A 24,476-nucleotide genomic window follows, 5' to 3' on the forward strand; every position below is an offset into this window, starting at 1 on the left:
ATACATGACTACTGGAATAACCATAGCTTTGACTAGATGGACCTTTGTTTGCAAAGTAATGGCTCTTCTTTTTAATATGCTGTCTAGGTTGGTCACAGCTTTCCTTCCAAGGAGCAAGCATTTTTTAATTTCATGGCTGCAGTCACCATCTGCAGTGATTTTAGAGCCCAAGAAAAAAAAGTCTGTCACTGTTTGCACTGTTTGCCTATCTATTTGCCATGAAGTGATGGGACAGGATGCTATGATCTTAGTTTCTGAATGTTGAGTTTTAAGCCAACTTTTTCACTCTCCTCTCACTTTCATCAAGAGACTCTTTAGTTCTTCACTTTCTGCCATAAGGGTGGTGTCATCTGCATATCTGAGGTTACTGATGTTTCTCCCGGCAATCTTGATTCCAGCTTGTGCTTCCTCCAGCCCAGCGTTTCTCATGATGTACTCTGCATATCAGTTAAATAAGCAAGGTGACAATATACAGCCTTGATGTACTCCTTTCCCGATTTGGAACCAGTCTGTTGTTCCATGTACAGTTCTAACTGTTGCTTCTTGATCTGCATACAGATTTCTCAGGAGGCAGATCAGGTGTTCTGGTATTCCCATCTCTTTAAGAATTTTCCACAGTTTGTTTGTTCTCTTTTCCTATGAGAAAGGTTTAATAAAAAGTGTTTTCCTGTGAGAGCACTGCCTCCCTGAGCAACTATAGTCCACAGTAACTGGCCTTGAGCTGGTGGTGAGTTTTTCTGGTTTCCCCTCCAAGCCTCCAAGCAATCTACCTTCCTTTTCTATTGTAAAGGAAAGCCACCTGACCTTCTTTACTCCCCATCTTATTTAGAGACATTCACCAGCACTAGAAAGTCATGGTCTATTTTATAAGCCACACAAACAGCAATGCATCAGTTCACTTCCCATCTACTGTGTGTTTTGGGGTCTTCTGGGTAGTAACAGGTTGGAGCTTGGTGTGCCCTTATTAAATTGTGAAGGTCACTTCTCTTTAAGGATCCGTCATCAGCGAACCCTTTGCTTCCTCTCCACAAATGTGTCTCTTCCAGAGTCTTTTGCAATTATGGCTCGTTTCTCTAGGTTTCATATGGCAGGCGTCTGAGCAGAATTAAAAACATAAGCACGTGCAAAAATAATCCGCTTCCCAAGATAGTAAATGCTGAGAAGTTCTATATTAGAACACACTGTGAATGCTGACTGGCTGGGGCATGATTAACCTAATAGGCTTAAAGTTCCACTTGCCATGCACATCTGTTAGGACACGAGCAACACTCAGAGGCCCGTAATCCACAAGACTGAAGTCCTTTAGAATTGCCCTGTTGCTCACTAGCAGCAGAGGGCTCAAACCTTAGAACATCACCAGGACAGCAGCATTACTACCTCGGCAAGATGGGGCCAAGGAAGTGAAGAGAGCTGGTTGCAAGTTTAGGACATTGCACCTTGGACTTCAAAGGATTCTGGCCTGCAGATTGCCTGGATGAACTAGTAAGACTGCCTTCTGTTCCTATTTTAAATACGATTCTCTGAAAATTGTGAGGGTTGCAGGAGGGAGATGACGACAGGCTGACATCATGGGATGCACACCTTCCCACAGTGATCTTGTTAACAGTGTTGCCAAGAGTGGCATCCAGTTTTTTAAAAAGCCCAAAGCAATTCTTCCAGGACATCAGAGGGCCAGTGCAAGAGGCTCCCTCTCTTTGCTGGTTCAAAGTTCCACCTGCTATGACCCCGGAGGGGGCTCGTCCCAGGGACAGCGGGCAGAGGAAGAACAGCCTAGTCCCAGGTGGACCCAGACTGTGGCTGACAGTCTCTGTCAGCTCACCAGGGATCCCACTGCAGGCAAAGCAAAAGATATGGAGAGACTGATCCCAGAAACCAAAACCTCCCCATCCCAACTGAACAAATCACAAAGCTGCATGGCTACGGACATTCCATTCAAGAGACAGAGCTCCCATGGGTCACAAGGGGCAGCCTTTTCTGAGGAAGAGAGTGAAGAAAGTAATACCCAGCAGACTTCCAAATGGGCAAAGAGACCAAAATGTCACAGGTCGAGCAAACAGGGCCATTACCGCCAAACCATCCTTCCTGCCCACGAGTCTGAAGACAAGGTGGACTTCCCCGAGCCCCTGGTGAAGGCCCACCAGCGCACTTACACCTATCTGCATGCCTGCCTCTCCAAATATGAAGCAGTTCTGAGCATCACCCATCGGGCCACCCAGACCCACGAGCTGCTGCAGCCCATGGTCAGCTTCCTGATGCTGTGTTTCGACGAGGTCAACCAGCTCTTGGGAGAGATCTCAAAGGATGGGGAAGAGCTCCTCCAGGAGGTTCGGGAGGATCTGGCTTGGCCGTTGAAGAAAGGAGAGCCCCAGGAGCAGCCAGATCTCCTGCAGCAGCTTCTGCAGTACACAGTCAGCAAGCTACAGGAGCTCAGCGGCACGGTGGCCTTGCTCTCCAGCAGCCTCCTGGAGGGCTCTGGCAGCTACCTCCACGCCACTGCAGGCCACCTGGAGAACAAGCTGAGCACAAAGAGAGGCGCGGATGAACGCCTCCTCAGGACTCTGGGGCACCTGGAGAGCTTGGCGAGCAGCCACAGCGACCCTGAAGCGTGGGGTCTACCCCTGTGCTCTGAGGACAGTGGCATCGGTGCGGACAGTGAGTCCGTGCAGCTGGCAGACAAGCTGAGCAAGCAAGCCAGCTGCGACCTAGTGCCGGAGGCTGCAGAGTGGAGGCCGGTGACTTCACCCACAGTGGAGGCCAGGCTGTCAGGACACACCTGGCAGCAAGGTCCATTCCGGATGGGTTTAGACGGACCCCAGGACTGCCCACTCTCAAGGCCTCTCACAGCTAAGGTTCATCCAGCAGTGCAGGGTGGATCAGGGAGCCCCTGGCCCTCCATTGCTGGCCCAGAAAATACTGCCTCCAGGCCTTGGGGGCTGGGCCAAAGCACTCCATGTGGTCCCCCTGGGATGGGGACTTCCGGTGAAGCACACCTTTCTAAAGGCTCCAGGTGCATGGGCACTCCATCCCTCGGTGAAGGTGAGGACAGCAGCTCAGAGGAGGAGGAGGAGGACAAAGGGAGCTGCACGAGTCCATGTACCTGGCAGGAAAACGCTTCCCATCCAAGGCCACGGTCTTCACCTGCCAGTGCCGAAAGCCCATTTCAGCCACACCCCCGGAGGCTCAGGAGCCCCCAGGCCCGGGAAATGGTTCTGAAGATGAAGGAAGCGATCAGTGAAAGGATCAAGTTTGTTCCTGTGCCCTCTGAGCACCAGGACTGGATGGAGGAAGAGGACAGGACCATGGTGCCCCCGAGACCCAGCACAGCCAGCGGCAGCAGGAGGGCCCCCTCGAGGCAGAGGAGGTCCCAGTCCGAGGGGTGTCTGAAGAGCCACACGGAGGACCACACCCTCCAGGAGCTGCGGAGGGTCCAGAGGGACCTCAGCCAGAGGCTGGAGGCATTTTACATCGCCCGATGGCAGGGGCAGAGCCAAGAGCCAGTCATGCAGCCCAGAGCTGCAATGTTGAGGCCCGACAACCGCTGCCGGGTGGTCCCAAGCAGCGCCATCAGCAAGCTAAAGTCATCCCTCACCAAGAACTTCAGCATTTTGCCAAGTCAGGACAAGAGCATCCTCCAGAAGTGCTGCTCCCGCCCTGAGGGAGAACAGCCTGGGCAGGGAAAAGCTGAGGGGCTCCCAAACATCATCCCACCAGGAGAGAGGGCCGGTGAGGCTCCAGGGGTCAGGGACCAGACCATCAGGAGCTGCCCCACCAGAACATCAGTCAAGAAACTCATTGAAACCTTCAGTCCCACCGAGAGTCTAAGGACACTGGGGGATTCCCGGGACTCGGGGCCAAGCCCCTGCCCCAAGAAGTGGGGGGTCCCCACCATGCCTCCCAGATTCCCCATTTACAGAGGGCTGGCCCCGTTGTACCCAAAGCCTCAGATTTCTCCAGCAGCGGGTGGAGAATCTCTCAGGATGGGCCCAGGCTGGAGGCCCTTAGCTCCTACTTTTCCCCCTCTGCTCACAGCTGAAGCAGCCAAGAGTGAGGACCTCAACTGGGAAACAGAGGAGAACCCAGAGGATCTCCCTCCACCGCCTCTGGAAATTCTGATGGACCAATCATTCACTTCTCTAGAGCCCCCGGAGAGTGGCAAGCGAGCAGAGAGCCCCCTTGAACGGACCCACGTGCCAGGGCTGGGAGGGACTGGCTCTGCCCAGAGAACGTGGGCTTCCCCAAGGCTAAGAGCCTCCATGAGCCCCACTGACTTGCTGCCCAGCAAGAGCACCACCACCCTCACCAGGGCCCGCAGCGGAGAGCCAGGGAACAGCAAGGGCAGCTGCAATACTGGAAAGCTTGCCTTGGACTTCAACCACCCACCAGCAGCTAGCGGAAACGCAGAGGTGCAGGGCAGCAGGGCGCAGAGTCAGGTACGGGCAGACAGGGCCTCAGGCCTCTCCAAGCCTCCCCGGAAGGTCATCCACTGGCTGCATTCCAGCCACACATCCGGGCAGAGCAGGATCTCAGAACCCAGCCTAAGCAGGCCGATGCGGGGACCGCATTCTCCCGAGGCCCCAAGGCAGACCCAAGGCCGAAGCCCCATGCTGGTCAGGAAGGCCTCTCCCACAAGGGCGCACTGGACGCCCAGAGTGGACAAGAGGCACTCGGGCCTGTCCTCCACCCACAGATCTGCCCAGCCAAGTGCACCCTGTGTGCATGGATCCCCTAGCCCACCCCTCAGCCCTCCAGTGAGTCCCAGGGTGCTAAGCCCCCCAACAGTGAAGAAACGAGCTTCCCCTCCCCTCCAGCACAAGCTGCCCAGCCCTCCCTCAGCAAGCCCACTCGCTCAGCACAAGATCTCCAGTCCCCCTACCCAGTGCACAGAAGCCGGGTCCCTGGCCTCTGGCCCCTCCCCGTCTCCCCCAGCATCTCCCAGTCAGGGGCCCAAGGAAACACGAGATTCTGAAGACAGTCGGGCAGCCACGGCATCTGGAAACACACGTTCCATTTTCTGCCCAGCCACCTCCTCTCTGTTTGAAGCTAAACTACCACTCTCAACAGTACATCCACTCACCCCACCATCGCTGCCCGCTGAAGCTGGGGGTCCTCTTGAGACCCCCACAGGAGGCTGGAGGGGCAGCTCAGGGCCACGAATGAGGGCAGATTCACAGCGAGGGACAACGCTGTGTGCCCTGAACCCTCAACCTTTCATCCGAAGGACAGCCTCTGACCCCCGGCCGGGTGTCCACCTTCACCTGCCTGTCCCAGGCGCCACCAGCAGCGCTTGTGAATCCCAGCATGGCCAGAGCAGGTAAGGAGAATCCTGTGGTTCGGGGAACAGAGCTGAGGGGCCCTTAGGATCATCTGGGTCAGTAGTTTTCAAACTGTGCTCCGAGAGAAGAACAAGTTAGAAAGGGGGTATCAAGATATCTGGTCTCCCAGTGTCCCAACCTGAAGCAGCAATTTTTCATCTGTTACACATTTCAGGTTCCCATGAAAGATTTCATTGTAAGAGGCTCTGCTGTAATACAAATAAAGTTTAAAACAACCAGGTTGGTCCAGCCACACATGCCCCTCATTTCACAGGTGGGGAGATTGAGACTTGGCCCCCCCAAATTGAGTCACGGTGACCTGTCTGGAGCCAGTAGCTTGATTTCTGTCCTTTCTGGTTTACATCAGTAGACCTGCATCTTAGTGGGAGATGCTTTCTGGTCCCAGGACTTTCTTTAAACTCTAAAGTTGAGACCCTCAAGAGGCCTTTGTGCATTGCATCTATTGCTTTTTACTGCATTATAGTAAAAAAAAAGTTGAGAGATGTCTAGAGTATTTATTAATTTTTAAAATGCCCCATTCTATGTTAACATAAATAAGGAAAAGTAACTATTTTTTCCACAACAAAAATAAATTGAGTGAGTAGAGTGACACTGTCTTTTAGTTTTGCAAACCTCTGAAGTTTTGCAAACCTCTTTAGTGTGTGGGCTTCACTGAAAGACAGCTGGGTTCTCAGACCTTCATCCACAGGCACTCCGTTGTGATGTCACACATCCTGTAGTCTAGAAAACTCCACTCTGCGTTCATGAAAGAATGAATGGGAAAGGCACAAAACATCTTAATATTATGATGGACACAGTTTTGACAACTTGGACACAGCACCTTCCTCGAAAAGGTCTGGGAGGCAGCCAGGAGACACACTTTAAGAATGGCATATCCTGGAGGTATTGAGTATAAAAGTTTGGCTTCCTCTTACTCCTGAGGATCCCCAAGCCTGCCTCCTTCTCCATCTCCCCTTTCAGAGTGCATAGAGGAGAAACAAGACTTTCCACGAGCACTGATCACGAGAACGCAGGCAGAAGGGCCCCCCTGCCGCCCTGGGCCGGCTGAGTTCCAAGTGTGCCTTTCTCATGAAGGGCTGCTGAGGGGCATGTTCTTGGCCCAGACACGCAGACAGGCCTGGGCAGGCGGCTGTGAGAGGACATGACTCAAAGTATAGCCACTGCCTGGCCATTGAAAGGACTCATATGGTGATGTGGTTATTTTACAGGATATACAGGGACATGTATCTTTCCTTGAATTGTAGCATGGGGAGAAACATGTACATCTGAGGTCGGTTAAAGAGGAACTCTTATCAATGTGTCTTAATATCAGATCAGACAAAGCTCAGCCCGCACCAGCCCTTGCTATCTTTTCAGTGCCCACAGTTGTGTAAATCAGAAGTTAATTTCTGCCAGAGTGATACGTGTTACAGACTTCACAGTCTGTCGAGGCATAAATGGTAATTTTTCACAAAGTACTCGGCAGTCAATTTTAAACAAAGATATTATCTCGGGAAAGTTGTGCGTGATTATAGTTATATAAATTTCCCCAGCCACTTGAAAGAAATGAAATATTGATTATTTTTGCACAAATCTTAATGTAACGTTGCTCTTTTCTTAAATCTAAAATGAGGTTTCTACAACACAGCACCTTTCATCTGAGAACCTCTATAAATGTTAATGCATTATTCCTCACACTCGCTACTTACTCAGTTATTAGATTTCTAAAACTGTGCCCTTCAGGAGAAGAGCTTGAGAGAACAGGGACAATAAAATGGCATTAATTAAAAACACTAACATTTTAAAACAGCAGGAGCAATAATAAAGTAACATAAAATTGTTCAAGGAGAAAATACTGCCATTCTCTCAGGCTTCTCCTCAGAATAGGGCAGCCTAAAAGGTTGTTTGATGTCCTGAATTTCAATATGCAGAGAGATGGGGCGAGGTGGGGAGTGACTATAGCTTGAAAGAGGGAGGAAGATGAGGATGCATAAACAGGAGCCTTCCCAAGGTCACGTGGAAGGTCACAGAGTGACTCACACCTATTCCTGTCTCCTGGTCAGACCACACCTCCAAGCTCTTCCAGACTGTGAGATTGTGAGCATGTGATGGAAGTAGTGGGAAAACGCTCATTCCCCAGACACCCCCTACACTCCCCGCCCAACCCTTGTAAAGTTGGCATCTGGGAGCAAAAGCCAACCAGCTCTAAGAGCAGGACGTTTGCAGCTCTGTAGCAGACAAGCATTTTTTCTGTTGTCCTGGGTATGGGAAACAATGCCAGGGAACTGAGCGTGATTTCCCCAAGATCATGCAACAAGTCAGTGCCAGAAAGCCAGGAACTGCTCAGAACAGGCTGTTTCCCCAAGCAAGGACTTGCAGGAGCAGCCCCACCCATAGTATCTTGCAGCCAGGGCAGGCTTGCAGGACGCACTGGCCTGCATCTGGTGTTGATCTCCCATCTGTCATCCTGTGCTAGGCACGAGCCCCTTTTTTAGAAAACACGATGGTGTTGATACCTCCCCATCTCGGGGCCCGGGGATTGGGCACAGTCCTTGGAGGCTTCCCCAGGAAGCTCAGTTACTGAGCCTCAACTCTTATTTACATATTGAATCCTCTGGTGGAGGCAGCTGTCTCTCTCCAGGTCTCAGTGTGTCCAGACTTGCTCCCTTAAATGCAAACGCGGTGCTTTTACTCTCTGCCAGGACAGGACTAGCCAGGCAGGGACTCTCAGCAGACATGTTTCCTGATCCAGAGACCCAGGCAGCCTGCTTCCCCATCAGGTCTGGGAACAGGTGGAACCACAGCCATACAGCAACTGAAAAAAATCGACCTCCTGGCCTGAACCTCATGGACATGGAGGACCTGGCTGGGGGTGGGGAAGACACAATTCTGGAACCAAATCCTGTGTTAGACCTCAGTGTCAGCATCCACAGATGCTGGGTACCATAACCTGTCCCCTGGGCCTGCCTCTCCTGTTCCTGGTAGCCGCTCCAGCCCACGGGCAGCAAAGGGTCATGCCTCCCCCTGCTCCAAAGGGGCACAGGGAAAACAAACAGTAAGGTGGGAGCTGTTACCCACACATCACTGGGTCCTGCAAGGACTCATGGTGGGGCCAGAGGCTGACATAGATAAGACTGGCTCTAAGGAACAGAGCGGGTTCCTCACTGCCTGAAAATCGTATCGGCCAATGTCAGTGCCCATTCACCCCACCCTCATTCCTGCCACTCTGATCTTGTCAGGATCCAAACTCGTCCTCTGCTGGTTGGATATCCCATGTAAGTCTAAGGATGCAGAGCTGAGCACACTCATAATACAGTCAAGAAGGTCCTGTTGTGGGCACAGAGAAGGGCTGCTGGTCTGTGCACATGGAGAGCTGGGTCTCGTCCTGGCCCTGAGGTAGCTGATGGAGAGGCTCAGAGCCTCAGGTGCCATATGACAGAGTGGTCCTTCAGGTCCACGGGTACGAATTTCTGGTCATGCTACAAAAGAGCACCAGTGACAGTTGACTACTTATTGAGTGCCTGTGATGTGCTGGGTAGTGCGCAGAGAGTTTTCCATGCTTCATCCAATATTGAAACCTTTGAGTGTCCTGTGAGATGGGCATCATTACTACCTCCTTTTGACAAAGAAGGAAACAGAACCAAGACGATTAATCAACACACTCCAGGTCACACAGCTAGTAAGTGGAAGGGCCAGGGCGTGAACCTAGACAGCCGACTCCACCTTCCATGTGGTTGTTGCGGGACTAGCCTGGCTGCCCATGGCCAGGGTGGCTCTCTGAGCTGGTTCCCCATCTGGCCTAGGCTTGCTCCGTGCTTGGGACCACCCTCCGTTCTGTGCCGCCAGAGCACACTGGGTGGCCCTCTTTGTTCAGAGCTCCTTCACTGTGGCACTCAGCAGCTGGGAAGCTCTGTTTTAGTCAAAGGCCAGGTCTGGGCCAAGCAGTTTTCATTTTATTCCTTTCAGGAAAAGGGTGGCAGCGGAGCAAAGCCGGGTTGTTTTGGCATTTGTTTTATTTTAGCTTTTGCTGTTATCGTTGGTGTTGCTTTTATTTTTAATTCAGCTAGCTAAGCCTAGCCCTTTATGGAATAAGAAGTGGTGGTTCAGATGGTAGAGAATCTGCCTGTGATGCAAGAGATCCAGGTTTGATTCCTGGGTCAGGAAGATTCCCCCAGAGGAGGGAATGGAAACCCACTCCACTATTCTAAACTGGAGAATCCCATGGACAGAGGAGCCTGGCGGGTTATAGTCCATGGGGTTGCAAAGAGTCAGACACAGCTGAGCAACTAACACTTTAAAACAAAACAAAATAAAAGCCCGAGTTCTTGAGGGATCTGTTTTGTTCAGAGCTGCAGGCTCTGATTGTCCCAGGAGAAAACAGGACTCAGCCTGTCCTCCGAAACGCCAGGAGCATGGCTCTCATGGTACCCCACCAGAGGAGACACCCACAAGAACAGCACCAGCAGGCAAAGCTGATACGGAAAGGCAGGGGCCTGGCACAAGGGCCCACCAGGTCTGTGGGCGACACAGACAGGAGGGCTGGAGAGAGACAGAATGGCGAGGGGGCGGGGCCAGAAGCCACGAGGAGGGTTTGACTGGCACCTGTGCTTTCTCTCTGCAGCGGCAGCGAGGAGAGCCCCGAGGACCCAGAGCCATGGAACAGCCCCTGTGGCCTAGAACTGAAGGGCAGCGGCAGGGGTGCGCCATGCCCAGAGCTCTGTGTGCTGGGCCACGGGCTGCAGCGAGAGGCCAGCGCGGGCCATGCCCAGGACAAGTCCCAGCAGAAGGAAGTCACCTGACGGGCTGCCAGCTGAGTGACACTGATGTCACTCAGCAAGGGTAACAGCCAAGCGTCAGCCCCAGAGAGGGTAGGCCAACCAGACTCCTGCTGAGATTCAGAAAAGGCCTGGAAGGGGCGCTGCCCGAGGGGTCTGCTAAATTCTGAACAACTACTGTGTGCAGCCCTGCATCCTGGTTTGCCTCAAGGGTCAAAGATTAACTATCAAATGGACTCCACAATGACACTCTTTAATCCTTCAAGTGTTGGCCTTAATTTAGCAGGAAAATGTATTTCCAGCATGCTTGATGAGCCAGGTGTTCATGAAACCATCTAATTCTCTCAACAATGAAGGAAGCAAACAGCATTCTCCTAGTTTTGCAGCAAGAAAACCAAAGTACCCCCATGCCTACTCACCCCCCAAGTGTCTTGTCTGAGCTCACCCAGCTAGGAAGAGAACAGGTAAACTTGCACAGATGTGCCTGGCACTAGAATCTATTATCTTTCATTACTTTTTTTTTTTTAACATTCCATTGCCCTTGCCTATCCCATCATTCCATTTGCCTAAAGCGTGCACCTACTTGTACAAACAGAAAACTTTTTTAAGGTTAAAAAGTGGCACGGCATTCAAGTGCCCATTATGAGCTCTGTTGAGAAGCTGATTGTTCCAGAGATAAGAAGCCTGAGGTGAGATTAAGACACATAGCTCCACCTCCTTCTTTTGCTTCCCAAGCTCAACTCCAAAGCCCTGAAAGCAAAGCCTCCAGCCCATTGGTGCAGTCCTGTTGCCTTTCCAGCTAAACGTGTCTCAGATGCTCTGTCCTACGCACCCACAGGCCTCTCTCTCAGACTGAGTGGGTACAGCCAAGCCTCCCAAACAAGGCAGCCTTTTCTCTGTGCTCCATGGGGACTGAAGCACAGAAGGACGTGTGGGTAACGGGTGCGAATGTACACACACACACACACACACACACACACACACAGCCAATCTCCCACAGGGGTTTCTCAGCCAACTTTATTCCCAGTCATCTGCAGACCTTCTGCTGGAGTTGAAATTGAAGTGAAGAGCCAGGAGTTGAAATTGAAGTGAAGAGCCATCGTTCATGCCAAAACCCTGCTTCTGCCAATTGAGCTAGATATTTGCGTCAGCTTTTGGAATTTTTCCACTGGAGGCTGTGGCGTGCTTTCTATTTAGAAAAGAATTTGCAGCAATTGGGTGATTCAGTGCCAGCACAGTGGGTTGTCAAAAGACAAGAGTTCTCACCCACAGGGTACAGCAAAGGGGCAATCCTCCACCTTTGCTGCAAAGCTGACTTTTTAAGTTTGGAAAAAATTAAAGTCTTCTAGCCCTGTCTTGTTGAAGTGGATCATGACTCAAGAACACGTTAAACTGGGTCCTGAGAATTCAGCTACCACCCCCACGGACAGGCTGAAACTCTGAATAAGGGAATCCCTCCTTGACCTGTCCAGATACTCAGAGGTGACAGGGACCATCTCTTCCAAGGCATCCAAGGAAGTGTTGATTATACTACCACAAGGGGCCACAACTTGCCCCTCTATGGGGAAATGCCTATGAACGCCCACTGTGAGATTGTGTTTGCTGTGTATCTGCTCTAATCCTCAGAGCAGAACTCAGGCCACTGTGGGGCGGAATCACACCCCAGGCAGGAGGGTGGGCCCTGGGAACTGCCTAGGCTGCAGGAAACCCTGGAAGTTTAAAGCCACCCAAGCAGGCAGGACCTGGGTAAGTGTGTGAGAGCAGCCAGCTTCAGGGGACTTGTTTGAGGTAGGGATAAAACTTGTTCAGGCCATCTCCCTGCATGGTTAGGCTGGCAGCATGCTGCCAAGGGCTGGGCCCCATAGGCAAGCTTTCAGGAAGCAAGCAGTGTGGAGCCATCCAGCCTAGAGGTAAGAACTGGTCAGAAGGGGTTCTGCCCTGTGAGAGGTTTCGAGGCCGGCTTCCTGGAGGTCTGAAGAAACAGCACAGAACCCCAGCTGCCAGGAGATGGGACAGGGACCCCGCTGATGAAACTGGATGCTACGTGGCGTCTTAACCCCAGCAATGACAAGTCTGGTGATAGGATGAGAACGGGGAACCAGATCTGAAAGAATGGAAAGTGAGGCTGATTTCCAGCCCAGACTCCGCCATCTCCACCCCCTCGCCCTGCAAAGGGCTTATCCTAGAGGTTTGGGGCTGGTTTGAATGTGGGGGGGTGGTGCAAGGTGGGCTGAGTGTACCCAGCTGCAGTGATATGAGGAAAAATGGGCAGCTAAGAGCCAGGCAGCATATTATGTAATGCAGGAGGCTCAGTATCAGAGAGAATGCCCTGGAAAGGTCTGGAATGAACCACTGCTGCCTCCATGAGGGTGCCTGGCAGGAGGTTCTGTAAGAGGAGAGCCCCACCCCCATGAAAGCTAGGCTGGTAAAATAGCAGCCAACACCTACCCCTCCTGTCTGTCCTGCAGGCAGCAGTGGAGGGATCCAGGGCACCCCGGATTCCTGCCATCAGCAGTGAAGCAGCTGATGAGTTCCTCCCCACCTCCACTGAGCACCTGCTGCGCCAGGACAGGGCCAGGCTGCCACCATATATTCTCATATGTCATGTAATGAGAGACCCAGAAACCTCTAGGCCCAGGCAGCCGGGGCAATGAGCTAGTATAGCCATCAAGATGCCCAAGGACCCAAAGGCTTCAAGAATCCCAAGTCATCTTCTGGGAGAGTGGCAAAGAGGAGGGGTTGCTGAGGCCAAAGAGCTGGGAGGCAGTAAAGGTCTAAGATGAAGCAGTGCCAAGCTAGCCCAGGGACAGATGAGCCAAAGAAGTGTTTCGGGGCTACTATCCCAACCACGGGTTTCCCTTGTGACTCAGAATCCTGGTAAAGAATCCTCCTACAATGTGGGAGACCCTGGTTCAACCCCTGGTTTGGGAAGATCTCCTAGAGAAGGGAACAGCTACCCACTCCAGTATTCTGGCCTGGAGAATTCATGGACCGTAGAGTCCATGGGGTCACCAAGAGTCAGATATAACTGAGCAACTTTCACTCACTTTCCACTCACTCATCCCAACTACTGCACTCAGATCAAATTACATTCTGAATTAAACTCTATAAAAATAAGTTAAATCCACCCCATTGAACCACTTGTGTGAAAATCCATTGTTTCACCCTTCCTGTGGCCAGGTCTTTCCTCAAACCTGTGTCTTTGGCTCTGCCTTGGGAAAAACTCACTGTTGGTGGCCATGTGGGGCAAGCCCAGCTCTAGAGCTTCTCAGATGGGTCACTCTTACCCACCTTCCCCCTCTGCCTAAGACCCTCATCCATGTTGGGTCCAATCTACTTTCTGTGCTCTAGGGGAAGGGAGAGCAGAGATTTTTTGTTTTGTTTTGTCTTTTGAATTAATTAAGCCAATGGACCCAATCCATTAAAGACATGATTCTGTTCTTTTTCTTCATAGTTAGAAACCAAGAAGGAATGTTGAGTATAAAGGCAAAAGCAAGCCTACATAGGAGAATCATTTAAGGGGTGCATATCATACCCAGATTCTTCTTGGGGCCAACTCCTTTTCTTCTTGGGGGATGGGACAGCCATCCTCCATGCCCATGGGGATCCCAGAGCTGCGGAGAGGGAGGTGTTCAGCCCCCTTCTTTATCCAACTCATTAGTAACATAGCGAAGAGTTCTGCCCCAAGGGAGAACCACAGTTTTCTAGTTCTGCCAAAAGGATTCATGGAGTAAAATAAGAAAATATAATATTTAAGTGGAATAGTGATAGCTTTTTGCAAATATAAAAACAATCTTCAGAATGAAATATAACTTCCTTCCATAACTTGGGTCTGTGTGGTTCTTTACTGTAAGCACGATCTATGTTCCTTCCTTGCATCATATACCCAGTCCAGAATCTAAAATAACCCATGTTGATAGAAAATTCAGGGCAGACACAGACCAAAGAGACTTTACTTTCATTGCGAAGAGCTTACGTTTGACAAGACTTGCCTCATAAACCCTACAACGTGAATAAAAGGGATTTTGAGAAATATATTCTTTTTTCCTAAAATAACCCAGTATTTTTGTAGGTATCAGGGGAGCTGGTGCCATGAATTATTAAGTGTCAATATGCTTGTCAATTAATATTCTGGTTGACTGTATACAGTCTGCCAACACCCACTCTATCTGCCAAAGCAAACTTATCAAAGGTAATATATTTTTAAGTAGCCCCATATCAAAGTCTGTTGAACTGCCATAAAGTAAATGTGTTTCAAGCCTATATTAACAGAACATGTTATACTGCACTACGGTTTCCTCCTTGTACTACCAGAAGTTTAAATAAAGTTCCATCAATCCATTCAGACAGTTTTATGAAATGTAATTAAAGATGCATCGCACACGCAAAGGAGCAAACAGTTAATTCACTCGGGACTCTAATTCAATTTTATGGAGGACCTGGATGCTGCTGGCTTGATTACACTCCTGGACTTCAGAAAGTTACTTTACAATAGTCTGTGGGCCCTGCATCAGATGACTGAAGAAGTTGACCAACCTGGTAGTCTGGGTTCCAAATGCTGTAATTTCAGACATCCTTGAAGTCTGGCACCCAAGGCAACAATCTGACTGGAATGCAGCAATGCTAAGGACTGAGGTAATGCCCCTAGACAAACCAGATGAGCCTGAAGTGAAGGAAGCAGAACGAAACAGAAGCAGAAGGAGAAAGAAGGGAGGACGTGGTGAATGTGATCATTGCCCTGGGAGGCAAACTCTCCCACTCCTCCTGGTTGGGCTGGAGACCTGACACCTTCGTTGACTCGCCCGGTGACCTGGCTTTACAGGCTCATTTCTTCATCTACCAGGCTGTAATAACAATGCTAATCAACTAATCCTGCCATCTGTAAGACATGAGCAAACCTGCCTTTTCTAAACCATCTTTTGGAGCTACTGGGGGGGACTGAAGTCATAATCCCTCTGTCATCTTTGTTTTTAGTTCTGCTGTCTCTGCATGCTAAGATTCTGATTAAGTAAAGAACTCAAGCCTATTTCCCCCTCCTAGATCTGTGCTTTGATCCTTAGAGAAAGATAAAAACAGCTGTCAAACTCCGTTAGAATTGACTTCCTTCTTTGAAGAGTTCCGTGTCTTTCAAAGTGAAAAGACTTTAAAACATTTTGCTGGCAATCGCAACTACATATGTCAAACATACCAAACAGGGGAAAAGCAAATTAAGCTTCTGAATCTCCCATTTATTCCCACATTGAGTCGTAAGTGATCTGTCAGTCAGCTGGTAGGAATGACTGGCATGTCTTCAGAATAGCAGGTTTTACTGGGATAAGACTAGAGTTAATCATAATTATTTCTTTGTGTGTAACACTCTACTTTTTCAAAATACAATTATCTACACTGTTTCATTAGATCTTTGGAGGGGGGGGGAATCCTAGGAGATAAACAAAGTAAGTGTTTTTTCAATGCCTTTTTCAAATGGAGTAAAAGAGAGGCTGAGAGATGTCAGAAATTTTCCTCCAAAGACACATTGTCAGCCTGTGGCAAAGAAAGTTCCCTATTCCCTGGCTAGCCTTGGTTCTAAAACCTAGTGCAACAATGTTCAGATTATTCCGGGGGGACAGTTTAGGAAAACCACAAACTTCTCTGGAAGAAATTCTCCGTTTTCTCCAACTTTTACAGAAAGGAAATTATGTTTCATATCCAGCCAAAGTCTAGCTGTAGCACTAGTCATTCCTATTAAACTTAGATGGAAACTCAAAATTTCCAAGAAAATTTTATAAAATAATAATCCCCTCTACGCAGTTCAGCCACTTCCCCATCTCTCCCCTCCATGCACACATAAAACTGTCCCTGGCATTAAGGAAAAGAAAAGTCTTTTCAAAAAATATTTGTTGATCATTGCCATGACCCCCAGAGTGGGCTTCCAGGTGAAGCCTTCTGGCAGGAGCAGACAAAGCCTTACTCTGGAGACACCTCTTCTACTTTATTGTCAGTGTCCCAGAGCAGTAAAAAACTGCTGGATGAGACAAAAAGGAAATACAGCCCCTGGGAAACAAATTGCCTTCATGAAAATTATTTATCTGGCTTTTTTTCCCTCCTTTGGAAGGGGAAAGGATTGGCTATGTTTACAAAACCTGGTGACATGTTAAAGCTTTGGTTCAGTTAACAGCTTCTGACAACAGCCCACAGAGGTGCTGGATCACTTTCTGGATGTAAAAATTCTCAAGGAGAACCCAAGGTGACGCTAATAATAGCCGTCAACCCACAGAGAGGTGATTATAAAGCTGTGATTAAAGCAAAACAAAACCTTCAAATGTTATAACCTTCTTCACCAAAATACCAGGTGGTAGGATACAGAGAAACCATAACACCCTCTGAGTAAGCCCCAGTGATGATACAGACCAAAGTAGGCCCCCTGAATGGTCCCTGACTCAGAAATGCCCACCTGATGAGCAATCTGTACGCACAGTGATGCTGCCCTGTCTGCCTGCGCAGGGACTTCTGAAGCCCTGCTGAGAACAGGCAGTCAGGACGCTGCTTCTGCAACCTGTCTGATCCTGGGCAGATCAGACTCCCAGGTCCCTCACTCCAGGGACAGGTCTATAGCTGAGAATAAAAATCTGATTTTTAACAAGCACCTCGCTTCCTGTCTCCCTCCCTTCTCCAGTCTTCATGCCTCTTCCCAAACAAAGGTTTCATCAACTGCATTTGAGAAATACTGAATTAGGGATGCTCATTCCCAAGTATGGACTAGTCTGGGACCCTAACAACCACTTGGAGCACTGAAGCTGTGGCCCAGGTGCTTCAGAGTATGTAAGGATGACTGAGGTTTCTGATTCAGTTGGTCTGGAGTATGACCCAAGGGTCCACACTTTAACAAGCATTAGAGATACTGCTGTTGCCAGCAGGCCATGGTCCACATGGTGTCTACACCTTCCCCAGGCCAACAGCCTCCAATAATGATGGCATACCTGAAACGTTCCCCTTTTCCCAATCTTCTGCCTGCCCTTGAACCTCTGCCAAAGCATGAATGATCTTGCCAAAACACTCCCTGGCTATAGCAAGCTCTGAATAAAGAGTTTGCACTTCTCATTTGGTTGGTTGTCATTGAGTTCCACAAATCCTATCCCACACACACAAGATTGATAAGGGAAGATCAGAGAGGTTGACAAGTGGCTCCAAGGCCACGCACCAGAAGGAACAGTGCCTGGACTTGAGTCTAGCCTCTCTGACTCCAGTACCTGGCTTCCATCAGCCTCTGTCCCCAACCAGGACACCCCAGGGCTGCCAGGTGGGGAGAGTTGACAGGCCAGATGCCCACAGGGCCAAAGCCATTGCTGCTTTCTACTCCTCCGATTTTACTGTGGTTTCAGAATTTGGCCACCCATTAGAATCACTTGAGAAAAGAAAGAGAAGACAGAAAAGAAATGGGAAAAGAAACCGTGAGATACACACATACACCGGAAAACCGTTTAGTCATGAGAAAGAAGGAAGCCCTGCCATCTGTAACAACTTTAAGGAAACTTAAGGGCATTATGCAAAGTGAAATCAGTCAGATAGATAAAGATAAATACTGCATGATTTCACTTATATGTGGAATCAAAAAAGGTGAATTAAAAAAACAGACAGTAGAATGGTGGTTACCAGGGGCTGAGGAGGTAGGGGGCGGGGGGGGGGGGGGCTGTGCTATACGGATATATTGATCAAATTGTACAAATTCCCAGTTATAAGGTAATAAATTCTGGGAATCTAACATACAACATGGCTATTATTGCTAATTATTCTGTTATATAGATGACTGTTACCAAGAGAGTAAATCTTAAATGTTCTCAACACACAAAAACAGTAGTGATTATGTGGCTGGATGGAGGTTTTAGTCAATGCTATGGTGGTAATCATTTTGCAATATTTAAATGTCTCAAGCAATACATTGTGAAACCAAGGCTAGTCATCAGTTAGACCCATTAAATTATAACTTGCTTAATAAATAATAGCTGTAACCTGGCTTCACTGACCAAGCTCACTTCAATTGTTTTTACAAAAACTTGTGTGTCTTCCAAGCATTATGTATTATTGTTTGCCCAAGTTGTTTTTCAGGAACTTGGAGTCAGGTGTTGCCCAGCTCAAGCCAGCTAAGACTGGTTGGGACCACCCACCCTCCAAATGGGCATGTGTAAATGTCATGACCTCTTGACGTCACAGGGCCGAAAACTCCACTCTCAGAACATGCTAAAGCCACTGTCTTTTGAACATGTGTCCCATGAAGAAGCATGTAGCTTAGTTGAACCTGCACAGAGTGACAATCTTGTGTCTCCAGCCTCCAATCACCTTTCCCCACACTCCCCATGCCTCAGACCATCGCTCCCCTGCCCCCGCACCCCACCCCTCGCACTTCTTTATCCTATAAATGCCTATAAAAACAGAAAAGGCCGCTGCCTTGGCCCTACCCCATATGGATCAAATCAAAACCCCAGGGGCAGGCCCAAGCCTCAACATTTTTTCAGATCTCATTGGATGATTCTGAAGTACAATCAGAATGGAGAAACATTTCTTCAGGAGACAAGAAATGAGGCAGGGAAGAGAGAATAAGAGAAGAAGTGGAGCCTGTAAGAAAATGTCAAAAATTCCCAAGCGAGGAATTCCTAAGCATTTACACGTTTTCAGACAAGCCTGTGTTCCTTGAACCTGACACTGGAGAGAGAGAAAGTGAGAGAGAGAGAGAGAAAAGCTCTTCCATAGCTCGAGGCTGTATTCCCACCCCAAGGGCATCTTGTAAGTAGGGCTCCTAGCTGCACACAACCAAGCAAAGAATGAAGTGGGCTCTGCTCACACCCACCATGGTTTTCAGGACAGTCTCATTCCCAATAAGCCTCATTCTTCCGGGCACTCCAGACAGGCCCAGGTTACTAATAAACTGTCTTTCCTTTGCTTTAAAAGTAATATGAGAACTTTTTTTTTAATTGGAGTATAGTTGCTCTACCAAGTTTTGCCAGCCTCTGCTGTACAGTGAAGTGAGTCAGCTGTATGTGAACATATGCCCCTCCCTCTTGGGCTCCCTCCCAGCCCGCTCCATCCCATCTCTCCAGGTCATCACAGAGCTGGGCTCCCTGTGATGTCCAGCAGGTTCCCACGAGCTGTGTGCTTTACACACGGCGGTGCACAGACACCAGTCACAATCTCCTGGCTTATTTCCACCCCCCTGCCCCACCCTGTGTCCACACATCGATTCCCTACATCTGCCTCTCTATTCTTGCCCTGCAAATAGGTTCATCTGTACCATTTTCCTAGGTTCCACATAATTTCCTGAGGCACCCAGAACCATCCAGCCCCTCCCCACTGATTTGCGCCAGGAGTGTCACCCACAGAGCCCAGCTGCCCAGAGACTAGATTAAAACCTAAGATAGTGAAGGGAAAAAAAAAAACATATAAAGATTTATTCTTTGCTTTTCAGATGTTTTCAGTTATTTTAAACATCCAACTGTGAAGATGGGTACAAAATACAGGAGACGGGAAGCTTTCCGTTTGAAGACAGAAGGCAGGACCCAAGTGCAGGAAGACAGGGCAATGTCTTTGAGTTTAATTTAACTTCTGCCTTCAAAATCCCTTGGCTCCTACAGTTCTATCAGGCTTCCCAGGTGGCGTTAGTGGTAAGGAACCTGCCTGCCAATGCTAGAGACATAATAGACTTGGGGTCGATCCCTGGGTCAGGAAGGTCCTCTCAAGGAGGGCAGGGCAACCTACTCCAATATTCTTGCCTGGGAAATCCCATGAGCAGAGGCGCCTGGCAGGCTAGGGCTACAGTTCATGAGGTCACAAAGAGTTGGACACAACCGAAGCAACTTAGCACGCAAGTCTACAGTTATAAAAAAATTCTGAAATATTCTGACAGGCTCTAGGACCTTTTTCTTCTTAAGAATTTTTTTTTAGCTCCTTAACCAGGGATTGAATCCTCATCCCATGCGTGGGAAGGTGAAGTCTTAACCACTGGATGCCAAGAAGCCCCTAAGGCTCTAGGATCTGGACCAGCAGAAAAAGTCAGTCTCCCAACCAAACTGAAAAAGCCTACTTAGAGTTCAAGCAAACTCATTTAATTAAATTGTGTAAAATCAGCCTCTTGGGTGTCTTGATGGGTTCACCATCTGCTACTGCTGCTAAGTCACTTCAGTCGTGTCTGACTCTGTGTGATCCCATAGACAGCAGCCCATCAGGCTCCCCCGTCCCTGGGATTCTCCAGGCAAGAACACTGGAGTGGGTTGCCGTTTCCTTCTCCAGCGTGTGAAAGTGAGAAGTGAAAGTGAAGTCGCTCAGTCGTGTCCGACTCTTAGCGACCCCATGGACCGCAGCCTACCAGGCTCCTCCATCCATGGGATTTTCTTTAATCTCAGCCAGTCAGAATCAACAAAGGACAAGGTGCTACAGGAGGAAGCCCCAGCAAAGGTCACACGGAGGTGAGAAGCCGCTCAGGCTGGGACTGGATTTACCCACACACTTAAGCCGCCTATTAAAAGCCCAAGTCCCAGGATGACTGCACCATGCCTAGCCTCACCCCAGGGCATTTGTGGCAAGGGGAGGGGAGAGCCTAGTTATGCGGTGACAACACCACATAATGAAAAAGAAGCTTCCCCAGCTGGGGGCATCCAGGAAACAATTGAGTTGGTTCTAAGCTTCCCAGCCTGCCCTGGGCTATACTCTCAGGAGGGGCTCAGAACACTGACATGGACCTGATGCTGTACCTGGGGGTGGGTGACAGTGGGGAGGGGTCCACTGGTGGGCCTGCCAGAAAACTTGCTGGTCTGAAGCTCGGCCTTGGGGACTTGCCTTTGGATCTGCCCCAGAGGTGCTGTGGCTCCTTGGTTGGCACTGGGATGTTGCCCCTTCAGCCTTCACCTTACCATGTGTTAGAAGTCATGATCTGAGCTCTAGTTCTTCCTGGTCATGCTGTTGTCATCCTGCCACTGGCCCTAGGCAAGGCAGAGCCACACTCACAGTGTCCAGAACCCCAGCCTGGGACATTATTCCCCTCTCACTGCCAGGACCCCATCTCCCATTCTCTCATTGCTTCATCAGTGGCTCCACCTTCATGTTCTGGCCCAGCCCACATCCAACACACCTCTCCAACTCCATGGTCTGACCCAGCCGGAGTAACCTGTGCGGTTTTAGAGCTCCCACAAGACATTTGCACACCTGGAGCTTTGTTCTTCATCTGGTCCTTTAAGCTTCAAGGGTGAGGGCTCCTCTGGTGGCTCAGTGGTAAAGAATCTACCTGCCAATGCAGGAGACATGGATTTGATCCCTGATCCAGGAAGATCCCACATATCGAATGACAACAAAACCTGTGTGCCACCTACTGAGCCCATGCTCTAGAGCCCAAGAGCCACAACTACTGCACCCACGTGCCACAACTACTGAAGTCTGCATGCCCTAGGGCCCGTACTCCACAACAAGAGAAGCCGCTGCAATGAGAAGCCCATGCACCACAACTAGACAGTAGCCCCTGCTCACCAAAACTGGAGAAAACCCTGTGAACCAACAAAGACCAAGCACAGCCAAAAAATAAATAAGTGAATAAAGTTTTAAAAAAGTTTCAAGAGTGAAACATAATCTAGTCCTCTTCAGAAACTAGCCAGAAAGTCACCTTCCAGAGAAGGCTTTTAGTAATGCCAATGTCAGTATCGAACTCTCCTTGCCTTTTAGATCCACTGGAAGGTTCCCATAGGACCAGCAGATGCTGCACTGAAGATACTGTAAAGCAGAAGCAGGATGCTCCCGGAGATGCTTGTGTTCACCCCACATCAGGCTTATGACAGATGGGCTGGAGCTGAGTGACCAACTCAGGGTCTCTGGGTGCAGCAGGGCTTCTCCAGCTATTCACAGACAGGAGCTATGCTGCAACACGGTCTGCCACATGGGGGGTCTGTGCTACACTTTTTCTCCCTAGTTCTTTGTCTCAGTAGCATCAGCAACTGGTTTTGCTGTTGTCATGTTTTGTTTTCTTTCTAGAATTCTTTGTGTGTCAGTCAGTTCAGTCGCTCAGTCATGTCCAGCTCTTTGCAACCCCATGGACTGCAGCACACCAGGCTTCCCTGTCCATCACCAACTCCCGGAGCTTGCTCAAAATCACATCCATTGAGTCTGTGATGCCATCCAACCATCTCATCTTCTGTTGTCCCCTTCTCCTCCTGCCTTCAATCTTTCCCTGTACAATACTATATTTTGACTTCTCTATACATTATAGTGAATTTACCACCAAAGGTTTTCATCGCCATACAATTAATCCTCTTTCCCCTTTTTGCCCATCCCTGCTATGACCCTTCTTCTATGGTAACTACTACTCTGTTTCCTGTATCTATTTGCTTCTGTTTTGCTTGCTTGTTTTCTTTTTTTTTTGACTTTTGTTCTTTCATATTCCACAGATGAGTGACATCTTAAGGTATTTGTCTTTCTCCACTTGAGCAGGATCTCATCTTTTTTACGGTTAGTATTACAGTGTGTGTGTGTGTGTGTGTGTCTGTGTGTGTGGGTGTGCAGGTGCACACATATATGTACACGTGTGGGCAGCATGTGTGTTGCATCATCTGTATCCTTTCACCCAAAATCGGACACTTAGGTTGTTACCATATCGCGCTCTGTTTTCTTTGTCGCAAACCTAGCTATTGAAAAATTCTCTGAGGTAAGAAAAAAAATACAAGATAATAAAACCTTAGAAAAATAAACAATTCTTTTATTTCTACTTCAAAATATACCATATCCATCTGGAACTCTAAGGGAAAATAGACCAGGAGATCATTCCATCATAAAAAATAAAATAAGATAAAAATAACGGTTGCCCATTCCAGATCCACCTTTAATCCAGAAGAAAGGGGCTTGAGCTGCCGGTTGTCCTGCTGTCAGATGCCTTCCCCCTGTCGGTGACCTCTTGAGCTGCCTCACGGGGATTCTGAGTCTAAGAGCTCCTGGAGCGTTTTGAGGACTTGCTTTGGCTGGCCGGCAGCCAAGTCCTGCAGCCGGGAGCCCATCTGCTCCTGGAGGCTCCTGCACAGCCGGCAGACAGCCGTGCGGACGTTCCCGCTGTGCCCGGGCAGGACGCCGCTCCCCGTCATGCTGCTCAGAAAGTGCCAGAGGACGGGAAGGACGTGGCGCTCCACGGCCTGAGGCTTCCGGGGGTAAACCGAGGCCACCAGCTCTGTCACACAGAAAAGAGGGACAGTTACTTGAGTCAGGCACTCTCTCCCTCTCTCACTACCTTCCCTTGGAAGGGGACACCAACTCTGTCCTCCAAAAGGCAGGCAACGCAGGGGTTCGACTGCCTGGCTCATTAGACACATGACCTAGGGCTCACAACTTGCTTCAGGACCCATGGAAGTATTTTAAACTCTTTCAAAGTCAGAAGGAAAAAAATTATGAAGATGTCTAACCTGCTTTATATTTGAGTTCATATCAACCAATCATAAAATATAATTTTAAACTTTTGGTTTGTTTGTTTATGGAGGAAGGGGTATGCAAAGGCAAAAGTGCTCAGAGCCTGTGACAGAGTAATTGGTCCCTGCAGCCCAGGGCAAAGGGAAGAGGCAGGCACATCTGGACTGCAGTCCTCCCTCTGCTATTTACTAGCTGTGTGAGCTTGAGAAAGCCACCCAACCTGTCTGAGCCTATCCCCTAACCTGTAAAGTGAGGAAAAGAATTCTGAACCAAAGTCTTGAGATTGTTAGATAATAGATGCAGGTGAAGTGCCTGTGCAGGTACGCATGTGACAGAGTAGTTAGCCCTAGAAGTGCTTTAATCTGCATTACCACCCAGGAGAACTCACACAGAGAAAACTTGTTCTAGGGAGAAAGATCAGGATTCTCTCAGATGAAGCATTCTGGAAAATAAAACTGCCAGCAGGAGATAAGACCATCATGGCCTCCCTGGTGTCTCAATGCCAAACCTCATGACAAGCCCGGTAGTAACACGGGAGGCACAAACATACTTTGTAAACCATCAAGCTCTGCATGGATCCTCATTCAGAGTCATTCATTCCAGTGATGAACCCTCCAAATCTGGTTACCCCAGGCCCCCCGCCTTCTCTAAACCCTGGAAAACTCAGAGACAGGCTAAAACCTGCCAGCAAGCCCTCCATCACACAGAAAATGCCAGGGCTGCCCCCAGTGTCAAGGCCATGTCAAGGGGTACCCCACACCGCTCCAGACAGGTTGCTACAGCCCTCAGCTTTGGTCGCATCAACCAAAGTGCATTCATGCTAACAATGATTGCTTGACAATCAGCACACTCTGCGTGTCATTCTGCCAAAGGATAAGTGCTGGTGAAGGCAAACACTGCTGAGAAAAGCACTTGATTTATTTATGGGCAAAGAAACCAGAAGGTTTCCTGAGCTGAGACACACTTGGGAAACTAGCACTGC

General features: G+C 49.2%; 2 protein-coding genes across 2 annotated transcripts in view; one reads left to right on the forward strand and one right to left on the reverse strand.

Moving 5' to 3' along the window:
- Positions 1–1,568: 1,568 nt before the first annotated feature.
- PCARE (photoreceptor cilium actin regulator) lies at positions 1,569–10,111 on the forward strand. Its single transcript, XM_043470330.1, has 2 exons — positions 1,569–5,311; positions 9,934–10,111. The coding sequence occupies exons 1-2, from the start codon at positions 1,569–1,571 to the stop codon at positions 10,109–10,111; spliced, it is 3,921 nt and encodes a 1,306-aa protein (XP_043326265.1).
- Positions 10,112–22,834: 12,723 nt separating this feature from the next.
- TOGARAM2 (TOG array regulator of axonemal microtubules 2) overlaps positions 22,835–24,476 on the reverse strand; it is a 55,982-nt gene continuing 54,340 nt past the window's right edge. Inside the window, exon 20 of the mRNA XM_043470484.1 lies at positions 22,835–23,258. Coding sequence (XP_043326419.1) covers positions 23,002–23,258 — 257 coding nt within the window. The 3' untranslated portion in view covers positions 22,835–23,001. The remainder of the gene's footprint in view (positions 23,259–24,476) is intronic.

This window comes from Cervus canadensis, chromosome 5, assembly GCF_019320065.1.
Source record: "Cervus canadensis isolate Bull #8, Minnesota chromosome 5, ASM1932006v1, whole genome shotgun sequence".
Taxonomy (NCBI): domain Eukaryota; kingdom Metazoa; phylum Chordata; class Mammalia; order Artiodactyla; family Cervidae; genus Cervus; species Cervus canadensis.

What these genes read in the sequence shown, in the direction of transcription:
- PCARE (XM_043470330.1), top strand. Translation starts at nt 1,569, where the DNA reads ATGGGATGCACACCTTCCCACAGTGATCTTGTTAACAGTGTTGCCAAG. An exon ending in TCCCAGCATGGCCAGAGCAG is followed by an intron (nt 5,312 to 9,933) that starts GTAAGGAGAATC and finishes TTCTCTCTGCAG; the next exon opens with CGGCAGCGAGGAGAGCCCCG.